Here is a 15,030-nt window from a genome sequence, read left to right on the forward strand (position 1 = left end):
GTCACTGTATTGAGTCCCCATTTTATTGATCCTGCTGCAGTATTGCAGGGTCACACTAGTTACTGCGGCAGATGGACTGGAGAAGGAATTACCTGTTGCAAAGGGTGTATCTGGACTGGGGAGATGGCCAGGAGTTGTGAGAATTTGCCGTTATGGATGGCATCCCAACTGACGTGATCTTAGAAACGATGTTAGGGGTGGAATTGGGACCGTATTTCTCAACTCTATTGCCCGGAGCCAAGCTGATAAAATACAGTCTTCAGGATCTACACCTGCACAACCCAGCCAAGAGGTAAAGACCAACAGATAAGACAACAGCCATCACCTGCAACCACAACTTCAGCCAGCCCAGAGGAAAAGACCACATTTGCTATTTCTTCAGAAAACAGCCAGCTCTTTGCCTCTGGAAAGACTACGTCCCCTAGCAATGCAGATGATGGTGCCTTTTGCCAACCTGATCTTGTGGGGGTGCACGTGAAGCTCCCGTCCCTAGCAGTATGCCAGTTTCAGCATTAAGAATAGCAGACCCCAGTGACTCGCTTATACTGACTTAAACAATAGTGAGGGCCGCAGAAAAGAGGTCAGGGCAGCACAACTCTCTGATCCCTCACCGGAAGGCTTGAGGCATCAGGCTGGTGGCAACCTTCCAGGGATGGAGGTGGGGAGTGTGACCTGGTGTAAAGGGTTGTTGCACGGTGTAGCTAGGAAGGTAGATGGGAATAGAACAGTCCAGGAACAAGTTCAACTGGTGCTACCACAGGGCTTTCGTGCGCAACTAATGTCAGTTGCCCATGAAATCCCTATGGCGGGACACCAGAGAAGAGACCGAACACTGAAGCGACTGACACAGAACTTTTTCTGTCCGGGAATGTCGGATGATGTCTGGGTCTACTGTAAGTCCTGTGATGTGTGTCAGCGCCTTGGGCGCCCCAGTGCTCGTGCACCCCTCAGGTCCTTGCCAATAGTTGGGGAACATTTTCTGCGAGTGGCTGTGGACATAGTGGGTCCCCTTCCTGTGCTCAGTAAATCGGGGAAGAGGTATATTCTCCCCGTGGTGGACTACGCTACCCGGTATCCACAGGCTGCGGTAAAGGTAGCGAACAAGCTGCTAGGCGTATTTAGCAGAGTAGGGTTCCCTAGTGAGATCCTAACTGATCAAGGGACACAGTTCATAAGTGAACTGGCCCAGTGTCTCTGGGGAAAGTGTGGAGTGTGGCAATTCCGTACTGCCCCCTACCATGCCCAGAGTAATGGACTGTGCGAGCGGTTCAATGGCACTCTGAAGCACATGCTACAGGCACTTGTAACTGTGGAGGGGGGGGACTACCTGCGCACCTCCCGTTTGTTTATCGGAGGTGCCACAGGAGTCTACTGGCTTCTCCCCCTTTGAACTACTATATGGCCGCAGAGTCCGTGGACCTCTTGACCTGTTTCGAGTGTTTGAGGTAGGGCAGAAGGTCCTTATTCTGATGTCCACGCACCAGAACAAACTCCAGGCTGCCTGGGCTGGACTGTACACACACGGTCTCAAAACACCTGAGTGACATCACTTATGTGGTGTCGTTTGACAGCGACGGTAGGCAGCAGCGGACCTACCACATAAATATGTTGAAGGCATACCACGAGCATGTGAAGGCGGTAGCAGAGGTTTGATGCTTACCGACTGAGGAACCAGGAAGTGACCCACTACCAGACCTCCTCGCGGATGCCAGAAGTGAAGGTGGTGTAAAGGAAGTGGGCTGGGATGAGCAGTTGAGTGCCCGTCAAAGGAAACAGCTTGAGGCAGTGTTGTGGCACTTTGCAACTCAGTTCAGTAGGAAATCCGGTTGGACTTCCTTGGTGATGCACCATGTGGACACTGGTGAGCATAAGCCAGCTAGGCAACCCGCTTATCGGGTCTCACCATAGGCCAAGGAAAATATATACAAGGAGGTTCAGAAGATGCTTGAGATAGGGGAAATCCAGCTATCGCATAGTTCATGGGCGTCCTCCGTTGTATTGGTTCCCAAAAAGGACAAGACAACGTGGTTTTGCATAGACTATAGCCGGTTGAACGAGGTCACCGTGTTTGATGCCTATCTCCTGTCCCGAATTGATGCTCCGTTAGACGAATTAGCTGGAGCAAAGTATATTTCCCTCTCTGACTTGAGCAAAGGGTATTGGCAGATACCGCTGACCCCCGAGGCTCAGGAACGTTCGGCATTCATCACCCCATTTGGCCTGATTGAGTTTAAGTCCATGCTATTTGGGTGAAAGATTGCGCCAGCCACCTTCCAGCGTGTGGTTGATTACCTGCTGGAAGGGTGTAAAGGCCTTGCTCAGGCATACTTGGATGACATTGCCATTTTCAGTAAATCTTGGAAGGATCATCTGAAACATGTAGGGCAAGTGTTAGAGAAAATTCAGTGGTCAAGTCTGACCATCAGAGCAGACAAGTGTCAAATGAGGATGTCAGAGGTGCAGTACCTGGGACCTCAGGCTACTACAGACATTTTGTCTCAGACTTCAGCACTGTAGCGAAGTCACTGACACATTTAACTAAGAAGAAACTCCCCAATTAGTTGACTGGACATCCGCTTGTGAGCTGGCATTTCAGTCATTAAAGGTAGCCCTGGTTTGTGCTCCAATACTGTTGGTGCCCAAATATGACAAGGACTTTATTGTGCAAACTGAAGCGTCACAGTATGGACTGGGAGCAGTACTTAGCCAGGTGGGGCCAGATGGGCAGGAGTACCCTGTGGCCTATTTGAGCAGAAAACTGCTAAACTGGAAGTAGGGGTATGCCACAATTGAGAAGGAATGTTTGGCCATTGTTTGGGCAGTGAAAAAACTTCAACCTTATTTGTATGGAAGACATTTTACTTTGGTGACTGATCATAATCCTTTAAAGTGGCTACAACACACCTAAGGGCAAAATGGCAGAATGTTGCACTGGAGCCTTGCCCTTCAAATTTCTGACTTTCACATAATTCACAAGCAAGGAAAGGCTCAAAGCAATGCGGATGTACTGTCTAGACAGGAAGAACCGGATCCTCTGGGTCCCCCCCAGTAACCCTAACCAGGAGCCAAATCGTGGGGACATGGCCTGGTGGCCCACATGGACTGTGGGGGAGGAGTGTGGCCAGGTCCCGAGTGCCGGCCGCCGCATGAATACGGCAGCCATCTTGAAATAGACTCCGGCACCAGAAGGGTTAATACCCGGCGCCGGAGGGGTTAAATCACCGGCGCTAGGAGCCACGTGAAAATTTGTTAATAAAAATGTCTTTAAATTGAATAAAAATGTATTTTAATGTGTGCGCAGCAGTGCTGGCTGAGTAGCACCCAGCGCTGCAGCATGTAAGGGGTTAAACCCCAGTGCTGGGTGTGTAAAAGTGTAAATAACATGTAATTTAAATGTGAAATGTATATGTGTAGGCGCTGCAGCGCCAGTAAAGAATCGGCGCTCATCGCTGAATGGGTTAACTAGACGCCGTTACTGTAACTCTAAGTGTATAAAGTGAAAGTAAATGTAGATGTGTATTATAAAGAGTACGTACCCTGTGCTGGGGCTGCAGAGGCAGCCCTGGATCCCCTTCACCCTCCGGTAGCCAGCTTCAGTGGCTGCCGGAGGGTCTTTACAACCAGCCTCCTGGAATTAAATGGGTCCAGAAGGTGCAGTGCCTCCTGGAGGTCCCAGGAAGGTAAGTCCCTAGTTGGAGCTCTAATAGCTTCAACTAGCAACAGGGCAGGGACTGCTGCCCCGGGATCTGGCTGCTCTCCCCTGGTACTATTTTCAGCCAAGGAGCAGAGCCAGACCCCGGAGCAGGGTCCCTGGAAGTAAATTTGGGCAGGAGATTTAAAAGATAAATGTCTCACGCCAGACAGAGAGGCACCAGGGGAGGAGAGCTGAGCCCCCCTCTCACTTGCAGCTCGTGGACAGGGGGGAAGTATACTTTCCCCCTGCAGCTCTGACCAGTGTGATAGGCCAGGAGGGGGATCCATCTACAGCAACCCTGATCTATAGGAAGAGGTCAGAGGTATCAGCCCAGGTACACCAGTATCAGGGTACGCTAGCAGCGCCAGTCATTCTGGGAAGGAATCCTGTGGTGGCAGCACTTGTAAGCCAATCCTACTGTGGCAAGAGGGTGTTTTTGGGATAACGAAAGTGAACGGTGGCAAAGTAAGCCCAACCGATTCCCGCCAACAGCGGACAGGGTGGCATAGGCAGTCCATCCTGTCACATTATTTATCTGCTTAAGTGGGCTGCTGTGACTGATACACATAAAGTGTCTAACGATTTGTGCATCTCTGAATCCTAAGAAAACATGCTATGATATTGATTGTACACTTACATGGTCCCAGAAATGCTGCAGTTTAGTTAAATATTAGAATCAAGTTGAATTTATGAACTTTGTGGCTTTGACAAATATCTTGCGTAACAGAGGCCTGACATAACTACTTTGCTATTGATGGACCCTGCTCTTTCCACTATCAATCATTCAGGTTTTAACTTCCCTCTTGCCTCCATTCCCCTACTTACAACATTACACTGTCCCATCACATACCGCACTGTCCTCACAGACACAATCACAATGGTGCAAAGGTCTCGGCCTTCCATAAGATCAGTACATTCATCTCCTGCCATTTAGAATTCAGATGATCTGGCTACAGGTTGCTCTATCTCCACGCAATATCCAATATATTTTTGAAAGAATTTTAAGACACTATATGTGCTGTTGTTGTCACCAACTTTTTGTGACATAGGCTTTTTTTAATTGAAAGGAACAAGCAATAATTACAATAAATTAAAAAAACACAGTGAAAATATGCTAAACATTGGGTGCAAGTAAAGAAAAAAAGGCAATAAAAATGAACAGCTTGAAATATATTTTATTTTCTAGACAGAAATGAAATCTCTAGGCACAGTATTAGGCATTATAGAGAACACAGAGGCAATAGGTTAGTGTGTACGGTCCTGTACAAAAATACAGTCTGAATAAATTACATTGCTAGCTATAAGATTAGACTTCACTTATCAGTCAGTTCATTGCATGTTTAATATTATACAGTTACATGCTATTCCATATATATATCAGTTTTATTTCAAACACATGTCTCTCTATATTTATTTTTTAAATCGAAATTACAAAAGTTTAACATAGTTGTGCAAGAGTTTGAAGCAATATATGTAATGTTGGCACATAAACATATTATGCCATCTGAATAATTAATGTAGCCCTGCTGGCATTCTCATGACAATATGTATGTTCTGCATAAAACTAAATAAGAATCAGATGTGTTTTAAAGACTAAAATGAACCTTTCGGAGTACAAGACCAATAAACATACCAACTGCAAAAGTTACAAGGAAGCATAAAGATAATCTAATGTAGAACATACAGTGGTAGAATTGTCAAGATACAACAATAGTTACAAGGTAGCATTGTTTGCCACTTTTTTTTTTTGCATACAATCTATATTTCTTCAATGTAAAGCAAAACGTATTACGTTGTAAAATATCTATCTTCCCTTATGTTTTATAGACTATATCACATAGATTAAAACAAAGTTTGAAAAACTAACTTTACTTTATAATTAGTTTAGTTATGTACCATATTACTTGAAAAACTAAGTAAATGTACCAGATACAATGAATAATTTATAAACTTTTTGTATAAAAATTATACACAGTAGTGCTATAAGCATTTAAGTGAGCGATGCAGTGATTTATCAATAACCAAAATAGTTTGTCTTGGTATGTGATGCAACTTCTTATCTCTCTTCAACTCTTTTTTTTTAATAAATGTTCCTTCTGCAGCACTACGCATTACTAAAGAGAACCAATAACAACCAAAAACTCTGCATAAGAAAACATTTCACAGTTTATGTGTGATATTAAAAAAAAATAGAAACGTATTGCATGTTACACCTGTGTAAACGCATTTGTGATTTATTTAATTGAGTAGTGTTTAATATATAAAGAAATCATTAAAAAGTAGGACAATAAGCACTGTGATGTATTAAAAAGAGCATATCATAGAAACAATGTTTGAAGTAAAATATTTGCTACAGCCTGAAGAACGGACACATTTTACACATATGAATTATCTTTACGGCCCTTTTACACTTATCGGCCGTTTAGACTTACACTGGATTTATCAGCATTTTCATTATTCCGACATATATGTTTTACTGACGTTTATCACCTGTGTCCTATTGGCTATTATGTACTTGTCCCTTATCTAAAGACTTCGAACAACAATTGATTTAAGTGTTGGATGTATTTCTCCTGTGTGCTGCTGTATTTCTTTCTTAAAGTGCCTATTACAGTATAAGTAATGTGTGACATTTTTGGTAAAGATGTTTGATTGCATTTGTGAGGTATACATTATAAATTATAGGTCTTATAGAGCTGAAATATGTTGAATTAAACCTTTACTATAAGAAGGGCAAAACTTAACTTAAACTTTATTTCATATAAACTGAATATGAATCATTTGGAATCCACCTGGTGAGAGAACTCCAATTATTTTAGAGGAACAATAAGTAACGCATGACAAAATAAGGCAAACAGTCATACATATAATTAAGATAAAAGTTCAGGAAAGAAAGGAAATGCCAAAACCACACATGCCATTTAGATCTATTGCCCATGGTTTTGGAAACCTCTTGTAGAGGCTATGATGCTTATATTATGAGCTTTTCAGATCCATATTTGACTCCACTCAAATTAGGAGTCAAACAATGAAAATGTTGCACCTGCTGATTGGGTGGATAAGGCTGAACATGGATCTGATAATGTACATGTATTAATAAATTAACTCTTAACGAGGACAGAAATGTATATGTTTGTTTGTGGCATTTATTATGCTCTGTTGAACTATAAATGTGTCCTAGTGCTGCCTTTGACTTTGTTAGTTCATGTTAATACATCGATAAAAAAACAGCAAGGATTTAATTAATAACATTGTCCTTATAGCAGAAATGTTTAATAAACCTTAGCAATCTGATAAACACTTGTTTAGATTGGTTTGTATGGTTTATTCACAGTTTTGTTCTTAAAGGGATTTATTTGAAATGTATAAAATAAAACTTGGAGTTACAATAACAAAATCGATGACAGTGGTTATTAAGTAACTAAGTAAAACAATTATTTGTATATGATATTGCGGTATTGCTGTTAACATTTATTCTCAGTTTGTCAGAGTTCCCAAATCTGTTTTTTAGGATTCTCTGATTGTCAGATATGCAATATACTCTTTGGGGACTTCCTCTTTTTGGGTCCCACAAAAGATTTCAACACTGAAAAGTTGATGAACTAGTAAAGTCATTCATAGACACCAATAGGAACCTGAAATGTATGACTCTAAAGACTAATGTATGTGCTTTCTCTCTTGTAATATATATTTTTATCTGTAATCTTTGTCTTTTGCTTAAACAACCCCTTACCGCGGTGTGACTGAAAATATCAAAAATATTATGTGCTTCTATATTGGTGGTCATATATAAAAGTAATAGAGTGCAACGGCAGAATTATAGGAGGGGCAGCGGTTGCGGTCCCTACGGGTCCTGCTGTAAAGCAGGACACGAGGGAGGCCTGTCAATGCCATGTCACCGCCCCCTTTCTGAGGTGAATATGCCAGACCACTCATGCTGATAACAGCTCCCGTTCTTCTCCTTTGAGCTCAAAAAGGGGTGTCCAGGAGGCTAGAGCTGGATTATTGCGCTCCTAGTCAAACTTTGTTATAGAGAGGGTGATGCACTATTCCATCCCTGATGAAGTGGATTGCGATATACATTGGAGAAAAACAATACTAGCTCACAATATTTCTATAAACAAACAATCTTTTGCAATACTTACACTACTTACTTTTGCTATCAGTTTGAAAGAAATATGAACACACTTAGGTCAATTTTTATATGTTCTTCAAAATGTCAATGTTTCCTCACATAGTGTATCATCCAAAACAACATGCCATTCGTTGCAAGAACCATGCAATGTATTTTAAAGTAAATGGCTCAATCAAGTCTAGCTTTATCATAAGTCCACACTTTTAGTAAATAAATCAATTCTGGCATTTCTCATGTATTATATTGCACAGGTTTAGTCAATGAATGACTCAGACATTTGAACTTGGAGGCTGTAATTTATGAATGGACATACCATTGTGCTAACTTTGAATTGATGTGGACACTTAGGTTAGCTGCTCAGTGTGGAATTAAATTGCCCATTTACTGAATGATTTTGCACACTGCTTTCTGTGCTTCTTCTGTTGCTGATGTGCAAAGGTAAAAAAAGTCATTTCAAACGACTTTTTACTTCTCTATTTAAACCAACAACTGTCCTTAATCTAAACAATTATTTTTTCTTCAAATACCCTGCCTTCATTTAAGGGCTATTTATAAAGCTGTAAAGAGTTTCCCACTGTTTTTCAACCAAAATTAAATTTTCAGGTTATACCTCCTTGGATCTGGAGACAAACTGTACTTTTAATGAAGTTCTTCCTTTGAATCTAGTGAAATTAAATTTTTTATCAGAGAGACAATTCATTTTCCTGGGGAAAAATGATTTGGCAATGTTAAAATACAATACCATGGGGAAAAGGACATCCTGTATATTTAGATAACTTTTTAGATGAAGATCAGTACAGTACTTTCTCTAGTCAAATAAAAATTTCCTCTGAGCCATGGATAGTAACAAGACAAAGGGTTTGCCTTTATTTAATATTATGTCATATTACTCGATCTTAATATTTTAAATACATGACTTTGGATCTGTTGAGCACTAGTTTAACTTTGTGCCTAGGATGTGCCCAGAAGCCCATTACATGCAATGGCTAAAGCCACCTCTTGAGAGGTCTAAAAGCTAAGTTCTGCTTTACAAGGTAAGGCAAACCTTCAAGTAAGTAGATGATCTCCAGCAAGTTGTTGTTTTTGCTCTTTTGACCAGTAAAAAATTATAGTATATTATTCTGCACAAGCAGATCCAAATCTGCCTGATATCCAGATCAAGCATTTTCCCTTGATTTTCCAAAGGCTATAACACTATATAAAAAGTCAACTGAACCTAGTTCAAATAGTGCAAAAGCACTTTTCTTATACCACAATAGGGGAAAATACCTTTAGTACTCTTTGCTGTTGTACCATCCAGCCATAAATTACCTCCTCTATCTGTTCAGTTGGGCATATCCATGAAATAAAATGTATAATTGATCCTTCAGGACTGGAATAGTGCACCACCTGGTTACAGCATAATAAGGTGCTTTTTATTCTAAGTAGACAGAGGTACATACAGTAGCCTAAGTACTGAATGTATTTATGTTTACTTTAATAAAGATCACAGCAGTATTCAGAGCCAGGTTAAGAATCCATGGACCCTAGGTAGCATAGTGGTTTGGGACCACCTTCCTCCTTTCATTTGTCAAAAGTGACACACGGGGCTCTACGGAGGAGCTTAGGTTGTCTGATTATCATGTGATAATGTGAGACATACATTGAGCAAACTTATTAACAATATATTGGAGTGTGTGACTTAAATACTAGTTAAAAAAAAAATTGGGCTATTTAGTACCATAATTGTTTATGGGTTTAGAGTATAGTAGTCATTAATTTGACTGTGGACTGCTGCAGTTACTAAAGATATTGTTTTTATTGGTCACTTTCGTAAACCAGCAATTAGAGCATTTGTGGCCTTATGTAGAGTTGGATGCAACTTCCATTTAAAACGCAGGCGCAAATTGTGTCCAACAAAAAGACATATTCTACATATTATTCTGAATGGGACACATTAATCTGTATCATTATCAGTTCAGAACTTACACCACAGTCCAACAACGGAAACAGTTCCCGACAGGTGGATCTGCATCTATGTCCAGGCTAACATTGCTTGCATTTACTTGAACACACTCTTACAGGCTCAAGTTTAAGTCTTTAATGTATGCATGTGTTGTAAACTTAATATTTTTTACTACACAAATGGACTTCCATCCAACTCTACAAGGCCCTCAATGCTCAAAATGTATTTTTTTCATTACTGCAGAAAATACTTTATACAGACTTCATACACCAAGACACCAAAATGGATTGTCTACAAGAATGGAAAATGGAAAATACACTGTATTATAGAGAGTATCTAGAAAATTCAACTTTCCCTTTAAAAGCCTAAATACATTTGGAATGTATTATATGTATTTCTAATATTGTATGCACAATTTTATTACGTTTCAGGATATTGTTTTTTTAATACATTTTTTTCTAGAACAGCCTGTATTTAATTTCTTAAATCTGAAACTCCTGAAAAAACTATATTTAACAATTTTTTTTAATCCTTATAAGTAAAGAAAATACTGTTAAATATAACTACTTTTAATTATTATCCAATAGGAAAATAAAGGTTACACTAAAATCACGAGGAAGTTTAATGCAGTGATTTCCTATCATTGAACTTCTGTTACATTTTTCCCTTAAACAGTTTCCTGGCAATTAATGAATATGGAGGGCTGTGCACACAAGAATGTGTCAAATGCATTTACTGTAAGCTATAAATTGAAGGAATAAATGGCTTTTTGCTGCAATTGTAAATACAAATAATATATTGTACTTCTCTACCCTCTGGAATTCCAAAACATATCAGAAATAGATGATACTATAAATCTAAATCAATGGTATTCAATTAAGAATATTTAACATTTTACCTATTCATATATCAAGGACAATGTTGTTTTTAATTGTATTATATTTAGCGTTCTTTTCTTTTAAATTACTGATGAATTGCATTATTTTTTCTGGTCATCTCTCATACTTGCCTACTTTCCTGGAATGTCCAGGAGACAAATTTCTGGGAGTCCTCGCGGCATCCTGGGAGAGTACACCACCATCCCACATCCTGTGAATAACATAGCCACACCCCTACACTTTCCACTAGGACCTCCCCTCTGCTATCTTCCATTGGAGAGGTCAAGAAAATAGGCAAGCATGATCCTCTAAGACCCAGAACATATTTGCTGTTGAGTAGCATAACTGCAAACACGGCACTGAGCTTATCTGACAATTCAAAGTGTATTTTGTTATTCTACAATCAGCAGCACACGAAGGTCTACACATGTAAACATGAATTGGACTAAATCTGAACATTAAATCTAATAACATGATTGGTGTTCAACAATCAAAGACAAACTAGTATTTCTGGTGATGATAAACAGTGCACTCTAATTTGGTTATTTATTTCTGTACTGATTTAGAATACTGCCAAATATACTCTGTGGGAAATTATATATTAAAATATTGAGACTACACAATCTACAAACAACATACTCTTCTTCAAAATATAATTGCTTAAAATCAAATGACACTCTTTCTCTCTTTTGGGCTTAGCTATCCTTTAGCTAAATTATTCAGTTCAAAGGAAACCAATAAATCTACCTTTATTTTATTTTCATGGAAAACAGATGTCCGTGTTTTGATATTCCAAGTAAAGTTGAATGTTTAGCCACTAATTACAAGCATATTCACTCAGATGTTGAAATCATGTGGCTAAATCCTGGTTTACTACTGAGTACACATTTTTATTGAGGAAAAAACGTGAATTCTTTTCTATATCAAGAGCCATGTGTGGTTATTATTCTCCCATCTGTAATTTCACAGCATTAGGCTTCCTCAGAACACAGTCCAGTAAAGTAGTGACCTCAGCAGTATAACACGGGTTCAATTTCTTATGAACTCTCTGTTTGATGCATTCCAGGAGGAATACTTTTCATTATACCATTTATACAATAATTCTGTTTGTGTAGCTTCTTTACTTCTACAGAGGAAACAGGTATGGAATATTGTATCAAATTGCAGCAATTAGCTATGTAGTTATCGGTATCATTCATTCATTCTTATCTTTATTTCTTTTTACAGTTTTTTTTCTCTTTAGGATGGATGTAAAGCTGGCTATAATATTGGCAGCCAAAAGGCAAAGAGAGATTAAATCAACTGAGCAGATTGCTTGATGCTCCACATGTCTTCTAGAAAAGGGAGGTACAAAAACTCGAGTAAACCTATTATTTTTTTGTTAATTTTCCTTGCACATCTAGTAGTAATCCTCGTAGTTCTTCGGGTTCAGGCAATAAAGTATAGCACCTCCAAAAGAGAATATAGTTGCACCCCATGCTAAGCCATAGCCCCAATTGAATTCATGGTATATTTTTAGAGTGACGGTTTCGATGAACTTGATTGGATATAACACAAGGCCACACACCTGGAGGACAACTGAAAAAAATAAATAAAAATCAGGTCAGCAAACAAAACAAATAAATGATATATTAGCATACACTAAACATAGTTGAAAGTGATAGTATATGAGTACATTTAAGGAACACTCCATTCTACTTAAGGGTTTCTTTCCCAAACCTTCACCCTCCTACCTAGTAAATCACCACAGTCTGTTCCTCGAGAATCAACAATATAGCAGGAGCAATATTAGGATTGTGATAGGGGAGATCTCTATTTATCTATCTATCTATCTATCATATTTGGCTGTCTGGTTGTCCGCCTGTCTGTCTATATGTCTGTCTGTCTGTCGATCTATCTATCTTATGTAAATACTCAGGGGTAAAAGTGGAAATTTAAAAGTGGCGGTATGTAAAATGTAAGTGAATAGAATTTGAAAGTTTTCCAATGAAGGCAGTAGAAAAAATGACAGTATGGCATATCATTATAGTGATATTAAGCTTATATATTCCTGCTCAGAAATATCCTATAATTTATGTGTTCTAGAAACTGCAGTGCAAACATTTTTATTTAAACCCTCAACGCTCTACATGCACTCCATACAATTTCAAAATGTTCACCTAAGTGGGGTGAGGAGTGTTAAGGGCCCTGCAGTTTCATTATTTGAGGGATAGAGGAGCTTAGGAATGGTTAGGAGTCTGAAGTTCTTTAAAATAATTTAGAAACAAAATACACGTTACTGACTCTTCTTTAATATTTTAATGTGAATATATTTTAGCCTATATAATGGTAATGGTTCTTATTTTACAGACAGCAGTACCACTATGGATAGAGTAGGATCTGTTAACTGTTTCTAGTGTGGAAGAGATTCTGTTTGCCCTGTTTGATACATACAAAATATATTTACAACGTACCATTATGGCATCGCTGTGGGAAATCATAATACAGATAATAGACATTACATATTTGTATTATTTTTTTAGGATACAATACTTTCACTTTAAACAATTTTCTCTTATATTATTATAGTGAGAGTAAGGTGGCATTCAGCCACTGCCTGTCTCACTACATTCTCTAACCTTTCTTCAAAACACCTCCAGATACCATAATAAACAGGTTAGTAAAGCTGCACATATAAACAGTGTCTGTCTTCAAGGTAAGTTAAGTAGGGCAAGTCACTGCTGAGTGCCCTCAAATGTTCTTACAAAGACAATCACTTTTCACTTGACAATGTAATTTATCACAAATAAGGTTAAAGGGTCTTTAAACGTTCATGACATAAATATGATGTCTTATAACAACAAATTCAGGATTATATGGATAGATAGATAAAAAAAAATAATTCCTGAGGAAAACAGAATTTATCATCTGTGAAAAAATACTATGGGAAAGGAAAGATGGAGGTGTTGCCCATAGCAACCAATCAGATTCTAGCTATCATTTTCTAGAATGTAAAGATAAAAAATAGCTCATAACTTTGATTGGTTTCTATGGGAAACACCTCCATGTTTCTTGTTTACAAGGTTTGATAAGTCTACCCCCATGAGTGTTTAAGACCTTGGAAAGATTTACTTCATATTTAACTTTGATTTTAAATTAAATGGTGAATTTTTGTCTTTTTTTCACACAAAAGATACACTATTAAAAATAATTTTCTGAGGTTATCTAGATAACATGGAAATACCCAGTTGATTTTATTAAAGACATTGTAACCTCAACATTTACTTTGGTTGTGTTTGGTACAACACAATCCAGAAAACATTGGGTGTGTCTTTTAGATTTCTCTATGTTCTGTCATATTTCCAGATCACTGGAAACACAACTACTCTATGATGTAATACTCAGTTTACAATGATGTCACTAGGCCACACCCCAACATTTTGTACTGTGTGACGGTTATAACAATTAAATACGATTAACAGAAGGTTATGGAGAAGAAAGACAGCAATGGCTAGTAAACGGTGAGTTCTGCCAGATGATTTAGTAAATAGAAAAAATCTTATAATGAGAATATTTGATTTTTTTAAAAAAAATATAGGGCTTGAGTGCCTTTAATGAATATAAAGTGGTGATAAAGTGTATAAAAATGTATCTTTTCTTAGGTGTTGAATATTTTACATAATTGTCTCTGCATGCCACATTTGCAAACATCTTCCATTGTGTGTTTCCTCACTTACTGGCCAAAATACTTGCAATAAATCATTGAATTTTACATACTTGATGTAGTAAAAAATAAAACAAATACAAAAGTGCTCTATGACTTGTTTAAATTTAAAAATTCCCAAATAACTACAACAACTTGCATTAGACAGACACAATAGAATTGCTGATTGTTTATTGTGGATCAGAGTAAGTTCTGCACCCATTGATAAAATGCAGATTTTTGCTCACCACTTCCATTTGTGTGGCTGCTTAGTGAGTTGTACCCGCTGTACACAGCGGGTGAAATAAGTACTGAACACATCAACATTTTTCTCAGTTAATATATATTTAATGTGGCTACTTTAATGAAATTTACACCAAATGTACGAAACAACCCAACCCTTGCAATGTACGCATGCAAAGAAATCAAACCATAGATATTCATAATTTAAGGCATGGAAAGCCAAGACACCAGCTGAAATCCATCAGTAATTAGAAAGCAATCCCTCCAGCTGCTTCAGCCACAACTGATGGCCTATAAAAAGGTGTCTCATTATGAAAGTGTCACACAAGAAACATCTAATGATGGGTAAAATCAAAGAGCTCTCTCAAGACCTTTGCTACCTTATTGTTGTAAAACATACTGATGACATTGGATACAGAAGGATCTCTAAACTGCTGAATGTTCCAGTGAGCA

General features: G+C 38.3%; 1 protein-coding gene across 1 annotated transcript in view; it reads right to left on the reverse strand.

The window, feature by feature from the left end:
• Positions 1-4,851: 4,851 nt before the first annotated feature.
• TMEM47 (transmembrane protein 47) overlaps positions 4,852-15,030 on the reverse strand; it is a 109,085-nt gene continuing 98,906 nt past the window's right edge. Inside the window, exon 3 of the mRNA XM_075200305.1 lies at positions 4,852-12,230. Within this exon, the coding sequence (XP_075056406.1) occupies positions 12,052-12,230 (179 nt within the window). The 3' untranslated portion in view covers positions 4,852-12,051. The remainder of the gene's footprint in view (positions 12,231-15,030) is intronic.

Source organism: Mixophyes fleayi, chromosome 2 (genome assembly GCF_038048845.1).
Source record: "Mixophyes fleayi isolate aMixFle1 chromosome 2, aMixFle1.hap1, whole genome shotgun sequence".
Classification (NCBI taxonomy): Eukaryota; Metazoa; Chordata; class Amphibia; order Anura; family Limnodynastidae; genus Mixophyes; species Mixophyes fleayi.